Here is a 16,974-nt window from a genome sequence, read left to right as displayed (position 1 = left end):
AATTTCTAATGGTCAGTGGATTCCTTATATTGAGCACAAGCACAAAAACATTTATCTTTTAAAAAGATTATGTTTTTTCAGTAAATAATTAATAAAATTATGAATATCCCTACAGAGCTGTAAGTTATACATTTCAATTAATGTGTAACATGACATGTATTAATATACCACTTTAACATTTTCATCATCTAAGAATGAGCTAATAATCAGGAGATATAGAATGCAAATTTAACAGATTAAAATCACAATTCTAATTTTAAAACAAAATATCAATTACTAAGATCTGAATTAAGCACACAGCTTAAGTAAGCTAAGAGAATAGTTCTCAAATGTGAAACTGTACATTTTATTGTACATGAAATTTATTGGGTTCATCAAGAGTTAGTTTTACCAGAACTAGCAGAGACTTACACGTACTTTTTTTACATACTGAAAACTTTATCTCATCAATTTAAACCAGCAAGTTATACTACTTCCTCATAATCATAATCTTTTATAGCTCTATGTTATATTGTTGCAATAAAGCCAGAAGCATAGATGATACTATTTTACAGGTATTGTATTTTATTATTAAACATCATTTATTATGTACATTCATCTGTTTTCCCACAACTTATAGCCAACCTGTATATTCACAGTACTTATACAATTGTTTTTCATAGACCATCTATCTCTTAAGCCCAATCTTCATAAGATTTTAAAAAGGAGTCTACACCTATTGGAGGAATTTAATAAAATTTAGATTTCTTAGCTTAAAAAAAGTTCAAATTATTTTCTTAATAATAGAGTCATTCCTACAAAATGAGAGAAGAAAAAAAAGTGTGTGTCTGTGCATGCATAAAACTCCATTTTCACTGGAAGGGTCAACAGCGAGGAGCCCTGTTTATGAGCCATATTAACACCAAACAGAGAGCTTAGCAATGTCTGTTTCTGAAAATAAACTCTGTGTGTCTCTTGCTGTCATCATCAACCAGTCTTCTGTGCTCTGTGACAGAAAGCATCAAGGCTGCCTCTTTGCCTTTCCACAAGCATTATACATCACTACCCAAAGGCCTTCCCTTTCTGTCAAGGTAGCAGAGATAAAAAGAATTCTACAATCACCCTAAGCACACATTTAAACATTATTGCCCCTTAAGCAGACAGTTATCATGTTGTTTTGGCAGCAGGAAGGAATCTGTGGTTTCACTTGAATGTTATTCTTCTTTATTTAAACTACTAGAAATAACCCAAAAATGACAGAATGCTCTTTCTATAAATAATCATTCCAGCGTAGAGTTATATTAGGAGGTAACTCAGATGGCATGATAACGCCTAACAAGCTAATCTTAGACCTGCAATGCCATAAGATAGAAATACAGAGGCTAAGAATAACTGACCCAAAGGAGTCAGCCTGCTAAAGAGAGCCACAGACATGTGGGCATCTGCAGATTTTAATGCATTTAATGATCTTCTGAAAGCTTCTTTCCCTTAGGAAGGCAATAAATTATGTTGGTCATTAACATGACAATCAATGATGCTTTTACAAGGTATTGATTTATAAAGATGGCTTAAGATTCTCACAACAAATAAGATTATAAAAAATAGTTGATAGAAACCAAACAGTTGGCTCTTGAATAATTTGATTAGCATATAATTGGTGAATTTTATGCATGAGCCACATACAGAACATACAATATTCATCCAATTAAATAAAATTTAACTCAAGATAAAGTAAAATGTAATATCATGTTGGTACGTCCAAAACTGTCATCTGGTTTTCACCCAAAATGTCCAAATTTGACCCAAAGTGGACCAATCTATATTCAAAATAGGCAAAATCTAAATTTTGTTAGCTAGATCATTCTTTTGGCTTAAGAATTTGACATTGCGTGTTGAAATCAGGATTTGAGTGAAGACACAGACTTTACGGAGCCCTCCCACCATTTCAAGGTAAAGACCAAGGTGGGTATAATTCAAACATTTTGGTCAAAAGAAACTGAATCTTATGGTGCTAACATTTGGGGGGAAGAGGAAAAACCTTCTCCTGCTAAAAGACATGAATAATAATGTGCTATTTTGAAGTAGTGTGAAACTTACCTTTATGATGTGTGGGAAGTATTGTGAGCATTGGCAAACATATGCCAAATGCATTGGGAATTGTTTGTTCTGTCCACAGTGTCTGCTCATTACTCTGTATATCATCAGTCTCGTGGAACTTTGGAGGTTGTGTTAAGTTCGCTTCAGCCTTAGACAGTGTCAGTTTCCTCCAATTTAATTACCAAGCACTGAAATGTAAAGGAAGGCTCTTCCAGCAAGCCCTTCAACATAGTTGCCTATTTGTACCTTAAACCTCCCAGAACTAAGAAGTGTACCTAGATGCTTATGTATAAATATAGTTGATTCCACATTTTTAGCACTAAACAGATATGAAAAACATTAACTTATGTTAAATATTTTTTTCTTTGAGAAAAATTGGCAGGGACATGGTAAACAAGAACAAGTTCAAACCTGACCCTGGCATTTCCTACCTAACTCTGGTGACCATCAGTAAGTTTCTCTGAACCTATTTCCTCATCTGCAAAATATGAATACTGCTACAAATTACTGCACATCTCTTCAAATTATGGAGAGGACTGAATGATAAAACACTGCCTGGTACAGAAAATGCTTTTGAAACATTAGCTTATTATATCAATAATAACAAAAATAACAGTGATAAAAAATGATGAAAAAATATGAGCCCAATCACTGACCTCCTAAATTGAGACTAAACAACTAGATCAGAGTGGAATGTGGCAGAAAAACCACAAAAATGTTAACTGATGATGATAATTTTTCTTTCTAATCTAAAATGAATAGTTCCTGATGTAAAATCACAGATTCAAAATGCAGGCTTGAATTTTACTTGTAAGCAGATTAAAAAGCACCATCAATAATACAACTTAAATCATCTTCAGTTCACCAAAAGCTTTTCTAGTTCACCCTACATAGAGTTCCCTGAAAACTTTCTGGGTAAACATGTTTTTACTAAAGCAAGAACTCCCTGGCCACAATGTAATTTAATGGAAATTCAGTGAAATTTTCTTGTTTTCTTTTTTCTGTTTGTTTTTCATTTCAAATTTTGAAAAAACTTCGTGACATTTTCATATTTAACCCAGCTTAGAAATATAGTGACTTAGACACCCACCAAAACTTACCTCACATAATTGAAAACGGCAACCACATGGCTACAATTGTGTCAATACTGAATATAAATTATGAATTAAATGTTTCTAACACACGTGGTAGACCATGAGGGGAAGAAGCAAGAAAATGAAGTTCTGGGGTATTTCCAACCTTATCAACATGCAAAGAGTTTAATCATAAGTAAATGACTAGTTACACTCTGTGGTTTGGTAAATTTCCTTCTTCCTTAAATGTAGTTTTCATTGGATTTAATTATTGGGTATTTTAAAAGGCACCATATATAAAACGCTCATCATTTATTTTACTATGGAAAAATTAACATTAAAATAATGAACAGAACTGATATTCTTATAAAACATAAGAATTAACTTAGTTTTGTATTCGTGAACAATAGCATCATAGAGTAACCCTAAACATGGTGTTTTCTGATGACACTTAAAACTGTAGGTCTGTCAGTATTGTAAAAACTTGTTTAAATTAAATTTGTTTTGTGCAACTAACTTAGTGGAGGAAGAATGGAACTAGTGGACACAAGGTATTTTCTCGTCCTTTCATTTCCTGATTGCCAGTCTCCTAAGATTAGAAAAAGGAAAACTGCCCATAGTAAGGACACCATGCATCCCAAGCTAAGCCCTGGCACTTACACTTTCCTTTCAAGAATGGGACAGACCATAGCAATGCCACACTGCTTTGAAGCACATGCCAAAATATCTTTGAATTTCATCTAGAGAAAGCTTGTTTTTAAAGTTTTTTTCATGAGCTTATATTCCAATTAAATTGTTTTCAAAGTATTCCAATTTAAGGGAAAAAAATGTTAAAATGCAGTTACCATTCCAGATTGTTAAAATTGTTCATTACTTTGAAAATGTAATAATTATAACAACATACTGGCAAAGAATTGCATTCTGAATATTTTAAAGATAATCCTCTTTAATGTACTGAAAAGTTTATAAATTATTAAATTTCTCTTAATATTCTTTATATCCTTCGAAGCCAACATTAAAGGAATATTTTACTCAAATTTATTATAAATGCTTGTAACGCATTAGTCCACAATGTTGATTTTCCTCTTTTCTAAAAAAATGACTTACAACCTAGAGAGATGCAGTTTTCTTCCACAATTACTTCAGTCTCTTTATTAGAGGCATCTTCTAACAACAGCTTATACTAACAAAGGCTTTCTATTCAATACTAAAAAAATTTTATCAGTGTTTAAATGGATGTATATCTTCATGAAAATTAAGTAACAACCACAATTCAATTGAAAGAGAAAATACATAGTCCACTTCCTTCCCTTAATTATTTATATTTAGAAATTACAAACTAAAGGAAATTCCAACCACCAACATATACACTGTAGCAAATACTGCTGGTGCCTAGCTAACAGCCATTCCTCTCACCCTTTCTTTTTCCCAATAGAAACTAGATTATTTGCTGCAGCATCCCCCATCCCTGGCTCAGCCTCCGTCTTAAGGAGTTATTATGGTGGTCCCATTCTTCCTTTCAATGACTGGCTAATGTATGGGCAGGTAATGCTATTCTGGCCAACGAGTTATGAAGGATGATTTGCTGAAGAAGTTTTCGATAAAACTTCCTTTTTTTAAGAAAACACCAAAGGAAGCAAAGTTTTTCTTCTATGTCTCTGGAATTTATCAAGCATAAATAGATGCAATGCCTGGTACTGCTACAGTCAATTTGTGACTATTGGAGGAAACAGCCCTGTGATGACACCAACTTTAAGGCCAGCAGAGTGGAGCAGTATGAAGGACCTGAATGCTGTTGACATTAATGACCACCTGGTGCTGCCTAACTACCTTACTACTTTACTAAATGAGAAATTTCCTTGTCGTTTGTGAGTGTGAGCAGGATTTTCTGTTACTTGCAGTGGAAGACAACCTAACAGATATACCTACTACTTAACAATGAATCACTGTTAGTATTCTGGCACAGTAGCTTGTGTGGGGGTGTGTAAGAAATACTTTTTAGAAGTTATGTGCATATTACAAAAATTCATACAACGCAAAAAAGTATGACAATGAAAGCAAAAGCCCACCTACCACCAGCACCACAACCACACACACATTTTTCCTGATTTCTATCACTCATGCGTCGCTTAACGACAGACATACATTCTGAGAAATGTGTCATTAGGTTGTTTCATCATAGTGTGAACATCATAGAGTGTACTGACACAAACCTAGATGATATAGCCTACTACACTCTTGGGCTATATGTACTACTTTTATGGGACCACCATCGAATATGCAGTCCCTTCTTGACTGAAACATCATTATGAGGTACATGACTGCGTATGAATTCTTCTGGGAGATGGATAGATGGACAAAATATACTTTTATAAAAATGAGATCATATCACTGATGTTATTTTTATTTAAGAAAACATTTAAATTTAAATGAATTTAACAAAATTAAAAACTGCAACTGAAGGGACTATGAACAAACTAACATTTTTTTCCTATATGAAGTACTATAACCAAAAAGATCCAAGGTTAAAAAAAAATCAGTGTTTGGAGTCTTTTTTTTTTTAACTGTGTGTTTCTATTTTAAGCAGCAGGGAGTCTGTCCCTGCTCAGAAAGGAGACGATATTAGCGCTTTCACACACCCTCCATCTCACCTCTCCCCAATGCCTCATACTGGTTAGCTTTATGAATATTTTTACATTGCCCTACTTTATAAAATTTGCTTTCTCTCCTATAACCACAATCTCATAGTTGTTTAAATAGATTCCATGTTTGCCCCATTAATCTTACTATGCTGTCTCTACTTCTGACATTCATTTTTTGCTTTTAAGTTCATCTCTTCATTGTGTGGGTTTCATTGTCAAGTAGTCTAGTTCATGCTCCTAGAGAAATTTCTAACTTGCCTATCTTTTTCCTCTATATTTTAATAACATCTTGCCTGAGTGGAACACGGGGTGGCACTTCTTTTAGAACTTCACAGATTTTTCTTCATTATCGTCTGGCATTGAGTACTGAATATGTTTGATAAGCCTTCTTGAGTCCCATACATTCCCTCCCTCCCGGCGCTTCCACACCAAAAATCTTTGCTTTACCTGCCTGAACCCCTGAAGAATTATTTCTCATTTGAAATTCAATAGCCCAGTCCGGTTATGACTCTGTGCCAAGTACTTGCAGCAAATTTTCCTAAAACACAGGAGCTCTTTCAATCTGCAGATTTATTTTTTTCATTTTTGCAAAATTATGTCGTTTCACTGTTTTGGAATATCAACATCAGGGACATAAATAATCTTTTTGTTATATTGTCTTTGTCTTTCTTATTTACTGACTTCTCTCCAATTGCTTTAATCCATTTTCCCTTTCATTCCCTCTGATTGTCTCAACCCTTTCCTCTTTGTTGGTAAAGATTTTCACTGGTGTCTCTTCTGATTCCTGCTCTTTCTAATCAATATTTTTGTTCTATAATTATCATGCTTTTTTCATTCTTGGTTTCTTTCCCTAGATCTAAAATATCCTTTTTCATCTCATTCTATTGTTTTATCATTTCATCTTTGAACTCTTGTTTATGGAATTTCTCTTCTTATTAAGGTGCTCTATTTGTGGGGAGCAATTATTAGACAGTTCCACAGATTCAGTGAGTTGATGCTTACTTCCTGGTGGGATCTCTAAGATCAGTTGGGGCAGGGTATTTCACTGCAAAGAGCTACGGTTCGTTTTCCCAATTTAGAGTGTTGCTCTGAAGGCTTCATTTCTCCAGAGAGGCAGTGTTTGCTCATCTTCCTCCATTTCACTATTTCTCTTCCAGAATCCTTTCTACTATTCCTCAGTCGCAAGGAAAAAAACAAAAGAAAAAAACACCAAAAGCTGAGGATATCCATTCATTTGCTTCTCTCCAGATTTGGGAATGTTAGTGAGAATTTTCAGGAGTCGTCATCTTGTCAATAAAATTCTAAGTTGGCCCAGGATTCAGGCCCTGTTAGGTCTCTCTGTTTTGACGAAAGATGCCTGCTTCCATTTTTCCCTTTACTATTAGTTTCTGAGGTATGTTGCATTAGGTTATACCATTTTCCTTGCTTACTTATTGCTGAATATAGTGTGTATGTGTGGAGGGGAGGGTGTTTGCTGGCTTATACTATTTTAGGATCACTTCATTATCTATCAGTGATGAGAAATTATGTGGTACACTTTCAAATTTCTCATCTCCAGAATCAAAATCACCATTTTTAAATTCAGAATTTGGGTTTATTTTAGTATTCTGAGGAGTTTTATTGAATTTTCTGACTTAATGGACATAACAAGTATGCCACCTGTGTCATCCACAGAAAAATAAAATACTCATTCTTGTCCCCATTCTCAATGGGTCTATTTATAACTAGCTTTTAGATTGCTACCTATCAAATATTTCAATTGATAACAGCCTTATAAGTGAAGATAACCTGAGTTAGAGAACAGCAAAACAGTAATTATGGGGAATACCAGAAGTGATTCTTGACGTGACAGGAGCATTTCACAGTTTTACATTTTCATAATTAGATTCTGCTTTCCAAGTAGACATAAATGACTACTGAATCTAAAATGTTCCTTTCCCCTCGACAATATACACCAAGAGAAAAAAGGACCCTGAAAGGGTGAAGATACATTTTTCATAAAAGAAATTCAGGATTTAGATTTAAATATTTATACCTGACAATAAGAATACATAGTGAAAATATGAGCTTTCCCTATTATAAATATGTTTATATTTCCCTATTGTAAAAATATATACACTAATGCTGTCCAAACTCTAGGAAATTCTTTCATAATAATTGTTCCAGTGTTGTCTGGACAGCTCTGCTGTCCAACGTGTTAAGCAACATGCCTGGCAACAGGAGAACACCCCGAATTCTGCCAGCTACTGCAGAGTGATCTGAGTCAATATTTGTACATGCTTCAGTGTCTGCCACAGTTATCACTTATATTGGCCCACACATGCCACAAAAGTGGAGATTGACCTGGCAAAATGTGTCACTCATACTGAATTCCAGGATTCAACAATATAAAACTCTTTAACTGAAAAGACATTAGCAGATTACATTGTAGAACCTAGTTCTACCTAAGATGTCTAGCCTGGCTGGGTCAATTTTAGGAAAAAATGCAACAATATAAAATATGTGCAATTCAATAGTATATAAAGAGCTCTGAAGAAATACCATCTATGCATAGTATCCAATATAACTAGAATAACAAATGGGAACTCTAAAGCAATGGCTAACAACAAAAAAGAGCTTTTTTAAACAATTAATCTCAAGAAATCTGCCATTGGTGTTTCGCTGTTCAATTAAATACTCTGCAACTTCTATGCCTTTGATTATTACGTAATGAGACATTTCACAGAACACACACACACACACACACACAAGCTACTCTGATTTACAGTCACAATTTGCACAAGGAAAGGATTTAATTCTTATCAGACACGGAAACCAAAAAAAATAGCTGATTTACAAAATAGCTAAAGAAAACTTATTATCAAGACAAAACATCATTTCCCACATGATATACAATCTAACTCATCTAGCTTGTTCAGCAAGACAGAGCATGGTACTGAAGAACTGGGAGCCCAGGTTCATTCACTAAAAATAGTGATAATAATAGCGAGTACACATTTTAATGACATGTTGTTACGTTTGAATCTCACAAGAATGCCAAGAGGGAAGCAGGAGGACATCATTATTCCTCAGTTTACAGATGAGTAAACCAGTTACACAATTGGCTAGCTGCAGAGTTGTGGCTGGGACACAGAGCTTTTGGCTCCTGGAACAGTGCTCTCTCCACTCCTCTGTGCTGCTACCATATCTCTTTTCTCTCTTTTAGATCCAAAGACTCCATCCATTTCTAAGCCTACCAACCACATCCATGTCACTGGTCCAAAAGGGAGTTGAACAAGATTTGTAGCTAAATTAAGCCAACACACCCCTAATTTAGCAATTAGCTTAAAGGACAAACCCTACTAATATAGGTTGCCAGCATCACCATCATGTCCCCCTATTTCTATATCGGTGATACCCAAAGTTTGCTGCACATTGGAATTGCTTGGAAGATTTAAAAAATCCCAATGTTCAGGCTGTTTCCCATATCGATTATACAAATCAGAAACTCTTGGGGTGGAACCAAGGCATTAGCATTTCGTAAAATTCTCCTGGTGACTCCAAGTTGGAAAGCCAGTGCCTCAGAGGAAGTACACAATAAAGGCTGAGAGAATTAAATTTAAGGACATATTCTATGAAACAAAATCAAATTTACACGATATGGTAGGAAGGATGCAACTGTCTTTTTGTTTCAAATTTTATAAATAAATAGAACTTTCAGTTTCCTTGTTTATACCAAACAGGTTTGGGAGTTGACGTGAATCTACATGACTTTTAATTGAATAGCTTGGTGCTTAAAATGTTGCTTCCTGTAGAATTGACAATAGCATGGACAGTTTCAAGCGCTTCCCTGCCTGAAAATATTGTGGCTTTGTATAAAAATCATTAAATGCCAGGAAAATGACAATCTCAACTGAAATCGAAGTAAATTTATGTACGATTATCAAAGACACTGAGAAACAGTGAAGCTTGCAAACACCTGTAGCGAGATTCAATGTCAGCAGACTGTCGCTGCTTGAAAGACACAGCTTTGTTTCTACCCTCCGAAAAAAGTTATCAAGAGGGGAGGACTAAAAGGATAAAATATAGTACTGAAAATATATCTAAAATAGTGATTTTAAAAGAGTTGGTCCATATTTAAAAAATAAAATGCTAAATCAAGCATCCAGTTCCATCAGAGACACATTAGCTGACCCCTCCCCAAAGCTCCTGTCAGTTTCATAGCCACGAAGATAACAAACTCTGCTGAAATTCTGGTACATTTGCTTTAGAGAAACAGACATTACTAATTAATATAATTTCTGTCATGTAAGTGTAAACACACTAAATTATACAAAATTCATATTTTATTCTGAATCCATGAAAAAAATTGGATCAACAGAAGGATCTTAAAATCATGACAACTAACTGAGGTTTAAAGAAAACTTGCTTCAAACACAGATTTGTAGATGGGAAGGTGTTCAACACTAAATAGACATCATACCAACCTGTGGAGTGTTCTTTCATCGTTATCTTTACCAAGTAAATGCTGCGTTCTGTTGCACTCTTATCATAGCAATCTAGGTAGTGATCTATAATTATGATTAAGCCCACATAGGAACTTAGAAGATGTGAGGGAGAACTTTAAGCCAATTTAGATTGAAGCATTCAGAAGGGGACCAAAACACAAAGTGCCCCAAGCTTTATAGACTATCTGTAGGAAATAAATACGAAAAGCAACAATTATAAGTAAGTGATGTTGCCTGGAAAGTCTACTCTTTCAACAAATAGAAATTGATAAAGCTGACAAGCTTCATCTCCCAACAGCACATCTCCTTGAAGGCACAAGCACATACACAGGAGAAACTAGAAATTGGAATCTGTTACTGTTGTTCTTTAAAATGTTGCACCTGCATGTAACACCTTTATATGTGTGCTATGCCATCGCATCTGCCTAACGATGCTAGACTCCCCAAATGTTTTTGAAGAAAATTAAAATAACCATCTGCTAATAATAATTTTATTTCATCCTAAATAGTTTCATTTTGGGCTGACGAGAAAAAACCACATTAAAACTACCTTCACAACTCTGTAGCAAACACATTTCAAAAGGTAGGTCTATAAATAGATGTGCTTCTGTATGCACACTGTAAATGTAAAATCCTCGGGCTAGCAGAGGCTGCAATTTAAACTGAAGCCCTAGTATGAACTTACCTGATTTTTAAGGTCCCGTTAGAATACGCACACAACCAGCACAGATCTCCTCTTTCTAGTTGCATAGTAAGGCAAAACACCCCCAACTACATTTTACTTATCTCAGTCCCATCCTTCAACAGAAGCTTTGCAATTCCATTCAGAAGCTGCTGTCCCCAAACAGACTGAACATGCACAGAAACAGTAATGGAAGAGATCTAAGTTAAATCCTACAGACGCACCAAGAAAACAGCAACATCAACACCAAAAAGCAGCAAATCCTTAAGAGAGGTGCTTTTCTTAGCTGCATTTCCCAAGTCAGCCCCCTTTCACACATAAAATGTCTCAGTTGCGAAAGAGGATCTTACCTGAGCTGATCATACTGTGCATTCTCTGCTGAGCCAAGAGCTGCTCTCGTCCAGCCACCCCATCTGAGGAAAAACACGAGTCACTCTCGTAAATTGTCTGCAGCATATTCCAATCACTCTTACTTCAGCTACATGAAAGATTCATCGCTGCTCAGTGCATGGGCCCCAGGAGCTACCCTCACTGGTCCTCCCTCCTCCCTGAGGAGAAGCAGCAGAGGATCAACTTCGACAACGATTTCCTTTCTGTTAAGATGGACACACACTTTTCAAAAGACCTGGACACTTTTCCCATGTTACCAACCTGTGTACAAAGCAGAAAGGACCGAGTGGATGCTATGGCTCTCTGGAGTTTAGGTTATCCCGGAAACTAAAAGCAGGTGGGAAACAGGAATGTGCTTCAGGGTTATTGCTTTGTCAGAATAAGTAGAAAAATATTAACTCTACCCATGAGAAAAAGAAACCAATTAAACCTGGCTTATAGTTCTTCAGGCTGCTAGAGTTTCGTTGCAAGAACCCTCAGTCCTGCCAGAGGCTTCAGCCGGTGCCCTTCTATTTGTTTGTGTGTGTGTCTCTTCCCCCTCTCTGGTCTCTCTCAGCTCAAGTTGGCTAAAGCTAGAGATAATCCATTTGCATATGAATCAACAACGGCATGGCCCACAGGCACAGAAATAGAACAATGGTCGGCCTGAGCCAAAAATAGGTCAAGCATGGCCGAGTGATTGGAGCCTGCATTAATGCATTTAAAAATACCCCAGCAAACCCAGCTGTCCAGCCTCTATCTTTCAAACCATAATTCTCTATTGCAGGGCCTTAAAAGCAATTAACTCTTTCCTCCCTCCAAGCTTGTTTTACACACTGTGTTTCCACACTGGCGATTCGCTTCCAAAGAAAGGAAGGCAAAAAGAAAGGGAAAAAAAAATTTAGAATCATAATTCTAAGAGGGCAAATGCACATACATTTAATTTCATTTTATTTTTGTAGTATGTGTTTTTGGAAGAGAGAGGAGAGAAGTGCAGAGCTCTGTATTGGTTCTAAAATAATACTGGAAGCTTTTGCTCATAATGTGGTTTCTGCCTCACCCACGCACAGCAATCCTGGTGTTCTATTTTTGTTGCCTGTTTCTCTGGCTACACTGCAGTTGGCTGTAGCACTAGAAGCTTTTCTGCCTTCTAGTTTTAAGACTGACAGGAGATTTAGTAGAGGTAGTTTCGGAAAACAAGCACACCCCAGAATAAAATGTTTATGAAGGACTGGCTTGATTTTTCACTTGCTATTGTGTAAGGCAACTGTCCATTTCACAAATCCTAATGTGATCTTAGTACCACCTATCAATTTTATTGCATCCAGTTTTTATTACATCTAAATTAAAAAAAAAAAAAAAAACAGCTTAAACCTGATCACTTTCCCTCTATTTCAGTTGCTCAGGCTAAAATCAATTTATCTGCAAAAAGGAAAAGAAAGCGTTGTTGCTTTCCTATGGATGGATGCAGAATGACTGAACACATGCACCTGTGGATCAAGAAATAAATATGGTCAGTCCCCAACTATGAATGTTCTACATTCATCTCTACCTGGTTACCTGAAATACAGACCTCATTTTTCTATAGAAATAGCATTTATAATAGTTGATAGATTCCTAGACCAACACACATCATGGAATTCACCTATAAATTAAATGAACTACAGTATATAGTACTAAAAATTCTATAGTCTCTGATGTACACTTACAATATCCTTTCTATATGAGAAATAAATTCTGCATCACAAATTGAGTTGCCAGCATCTAACTACTCCTAAGGGCAAATCCACAAGCGCTACATCCACTGGTCAAGGAAGCTCTTCTCGTTTTTCTAAACAAGATCGACAAGGAAAATGTAATTCCTAAGGCATCGGTAGCAATAGAGAAGGAAAGGGAAAAAGCAGAGTGTTTCAAGGTTCCCAGAAAAATCAGCTGGAGGAGGGATCGTGGTCAAGCACAGAGTGTGGGGCAGGGGAAAGAACAAGGGAACATAGAGTTTTGGTGGAAAGGAGGAAACATGTTGAGTCATTAAGCAGATAACCCACTGCCGAAGAAATGCCACTGAATTCTACTTCTTTCATAAACTAACTCTGACTTCTTGGGAAATTATATTTGCACAGATAAGTTACAAGATTTAAAAAAAAAGAAGTTATTCCAACTGCATTTGACTTAAGTTAAACAATAAAATGTTATGTTTCTGTCCGTGAAAAACACTATTTAATTCCATCTGATATTACAAGTAAACTTTTACTCACTTAAGAAACTGGTGTATAAAATTCAAGAGATGGAAATACTGAGGATGTGGCAATTTACCTCAAGGATGATATAACCAATAATAGCACTTTAGATCTAGAAGGAAATTTAGAGATTATCTGCAATGGTGTTCAAACTCTGTCCCCCAGGATGACAAAGTACCCAGGAGCTGACTCACTGTTCTCCAGAAGAGCTTCTTCCCCCAACCAGGAGAGTCTCACTTTTATCTCTTTACATCAAGTATGTAAGATTTCTTTTGAACAATGACTTCTTAGATTAAGAAAAACACTGAAATTGAAATCCACTCATTTTGTACAAACGAGCTCCCTGTTTTACACATGAAGAAAGTAAAGAAACTTGCTGAAGTTTACAAAGGTTGTAAAGGCACTCATTAATGGAGCCAGGACTAAAGAGATTTGCTTAGTCTCTGATAGGTAGTTTCTAGCAGAGTAGGTCTAGCATTCATGTTCTGGAGTCGGCCATAAATATCTGAGATATTCAGAATAAATTTTAATATTATCTACTGATGAAAAATGGAATCATTGTCTAATTGTTTCAGAGTGGTTTTGAACAGAATACGCAAAACTAGTGATAAACATATAAGAGGGATAACAAAACCCCAGTATTGACATAATATACTTACACATCTTTTGTTATTTTACATTTAAATTATACCCTCAAGCTACAATTTACAAAAATAGTCTCCAAGCTTTTACAATCATAAAAAAATAAAATAAAACTCCAAAAGGGTGAGTTAGTAATTATCCTCTTTCTCAGAGGTTCTAGGAAAGGGCATTCCACATAAAATAGTATAAATAATGCGTCATCGTCATTTTGACAAAGTTACTAACTTGAGGTTTATTTACATTTCATCCCTGCATTCTTTCAGCATTTTTTTTTCCATTAGCAGGCTCGTCTTTCAACTCTTGATAATGAGAACTTAGCCTACAGTGAAAAGACCTTGAACATATAAAATAGATACCACTTGTTTCTGGAAGGAAAAATAAGCATAATTAAAACCACCACCAAGTATATTGACAACCACAGTTCCATCATCCAAGAACTTAAATATTAAGAATCTTAATTCTGCTTACATCATCTCAACAATGTCAGTAAAGAAATGTGAGTAAGTTTTCTTTGGATATTTATAAAACCAATGTCACTGACTTGGGAAAAAAAAAGATACTAAATTTTATATTATAAGAACCATAACAAGCTATTTTACAAATACCACGCTAGAATAGATAGGCAACTTTTTAAAATCTCAATATAATAAATTTTAATTCAATTTAATAAACATTTTGGAAGTGATCTAAATATTATATTTTACATTCATTCAAATAAAAAAAAATTTTAAATCAGGTTCCCAATTTAATAGAAAATGGGAATGGGCATTGAATTCTAATGCAAAATGTCATTCAAAAGTGATTATGGTAATTCCAATTCTCTCAATGCAGGTACATAGGTAAAACAAAAAAAAATGTATAAAAAAATCTATATAGCATCAAAATGTTTCCAGAAATATCCTCTGACCCCTAGCTCACAATGATCTTTTCTCAAATCAGTCTTAGTTGATGACTGAAGACTCCCCAGAGAGAAGCAAAGAAGATAGTGTAACCTGATTTACTCTACCACAATAATATATCCTCTGTTCATCTGTAATCAAGCATAGACTTTTCACGTAGCACCAAATCCCATGATTCTGGAACCTATAAGCAGTAAGATTTAAAACTTGTTTGCATGAAACACTGAATTATGCTTTAGAAGAAAGCTGCAAATTACTCACCAATAACTGGAACTCTTCCACTCCCTGTCTTACTCACTCATCTTGCTTCTTCTCTCATCCTCACATTTCTCAAACCATTGTCACAGCAATGAAGTTATATGCACTTGCCTACAGGTGATAGAACTTGGTTCCCATAGACCCCCCAAGGAACAAGAAGAAGAGAGAAAGTACAGTGTACTAATTTCTATTTTATTGTATTTTATTTCAAACTAAGTAGCTTATATTTCTGAATTTCCTACCTCCTGGAGGAACATCACCAATTCTTATTAAATAGTGGAAACTCAATTTACATGTGATTCCTCTCCACTAAGATGACCTAATTGGTTACCAAATGGTGTTCAAATGAGGAAATCTTGCCTGAACTCAAGAATAGGTAAAGGGTTTGAAAAAACACATTAGCAATGAAACTCCAGGGAGACTGTTTTATATGAAAACAAAACAACATGAACAAAAGCTCTAGAACTGGTTGGCTTTGCTTTGATTGAAAACAATTTCTTCCCTAACTTTTCCCTTCAAATGGGGTGTGTTGCTTTAGGATCTATTCTATTTTTAGGGGGTTACAGAGCATCAGAGTCACCTGGGGACTTGTAAGAAATCTACCCCCGAATGACTAAATCATAATTTTTGCAGGGAATCTGTATTTTACAAGCCCTTCAAGTAATGCTGATGCACAACAAAATTTGAAAACCAGTAGATTAGATCATCCTTTCAAAAGCAACGATCAGATGGCTAAAAAAATAAATGGATAAGGTATCTTTTTTGTGTTCAATTTCAAATTAGCCAGTATCATTAGAGAACAATTTTTCAAAATGAAAATAATTAAACCAGATAAGAGACTGAAGAAGACCATTAATATTCAAGGTATGAAAAGACTGAAAAGGGTCATCCAGAAAAGGATCCTCTAACTTGCAGACGAGACCAGCATCGTACACTTAAGGCGACAGGCACGTGTGCACTGCTTTTCTCCACTAACCCATTCTGTATTTCTAAGTTCTATCTTTCTGAGTATGTGCCAGCTGTATATCAGCCCCTCTATGCAGAGCTCAGAGCAGCCCCTCAATCCAGGAGGAGAAGGGAACATGATCATGCACAGTCCTTTAATTAGAAGGACAAGGAAAACCCAAAGGTCTTTTGATAGAATCAAAGGAAGTTTGTTTTTTTCTATGAAATTCAATCATCCATATATTGAACATTTACTATTTCACAACCGCAGTGCAGGTCCTGAAGATATAAATGGATAAAAGAATGATAAAGCCTCAACTTTCATGGAAGTTTTAGTTTTAGGAGAAATACGCCAAGGCAATTACTATACACTTTGATAAGAACCTCTCCAACTCTAGATTTTATTTCAATATTCTTTGAATTTTAATTTACAACCATGGATTCAAAATAATAAACCTTAGAGGGTTGTTATGAGGATTACAGAGTATCATATCATACCTGGCAATTAAGTTTTTCATAAATGGTAGCTATTGTTATTATAACTAATAATAATAAAATATCCTTATGGACCCTAATTCATGATTATTAAAATACTTCAAAACTGTTACTTGTCTTTTTTCCCAAGGAATTGTATAAATTCTAAAGAAAATTATGTAATTGATTA

General features: G+C 35.3%; 1 protein-coding gene across 1 annotated transcript in view; it reads right to left on the bottom strand.

Annotated features, from left to right (window-relative positions):
• The window catches only part of HDAC9 (histone deacetylase 9), a 676,098-nt gene that overhangs the window by 468,034 nt on the left and 191,090 nt on the right, over window positions 1-16,974 (bottom strand). The window contains 1 exon segment of the mRNA XM_070615860.1: window positions 11,311-11,373. Within this exon segment, the coding sequence (XP_070471961.1) occupies window positions 11,311-11,373 (63 nt within the window).

The sequence above is a fragment of the Equus przewalskii genome, chromosome 4, assembly GCF_037783145.1.
Source record: "Equus przewalskii isolate Varuska chromosome 4, EquPr2, whole genome shotgun sequence".
NCBI lineage: Eukaryota > Metazoa > Chordata > Mammalia > Perissodactyla > Equidae > Equus > Equus przewalskii.
Note: the sequence above shows the minus strand (reverse complement) of the source record. Positions and strands in the feature narration are given on the sequence as shown.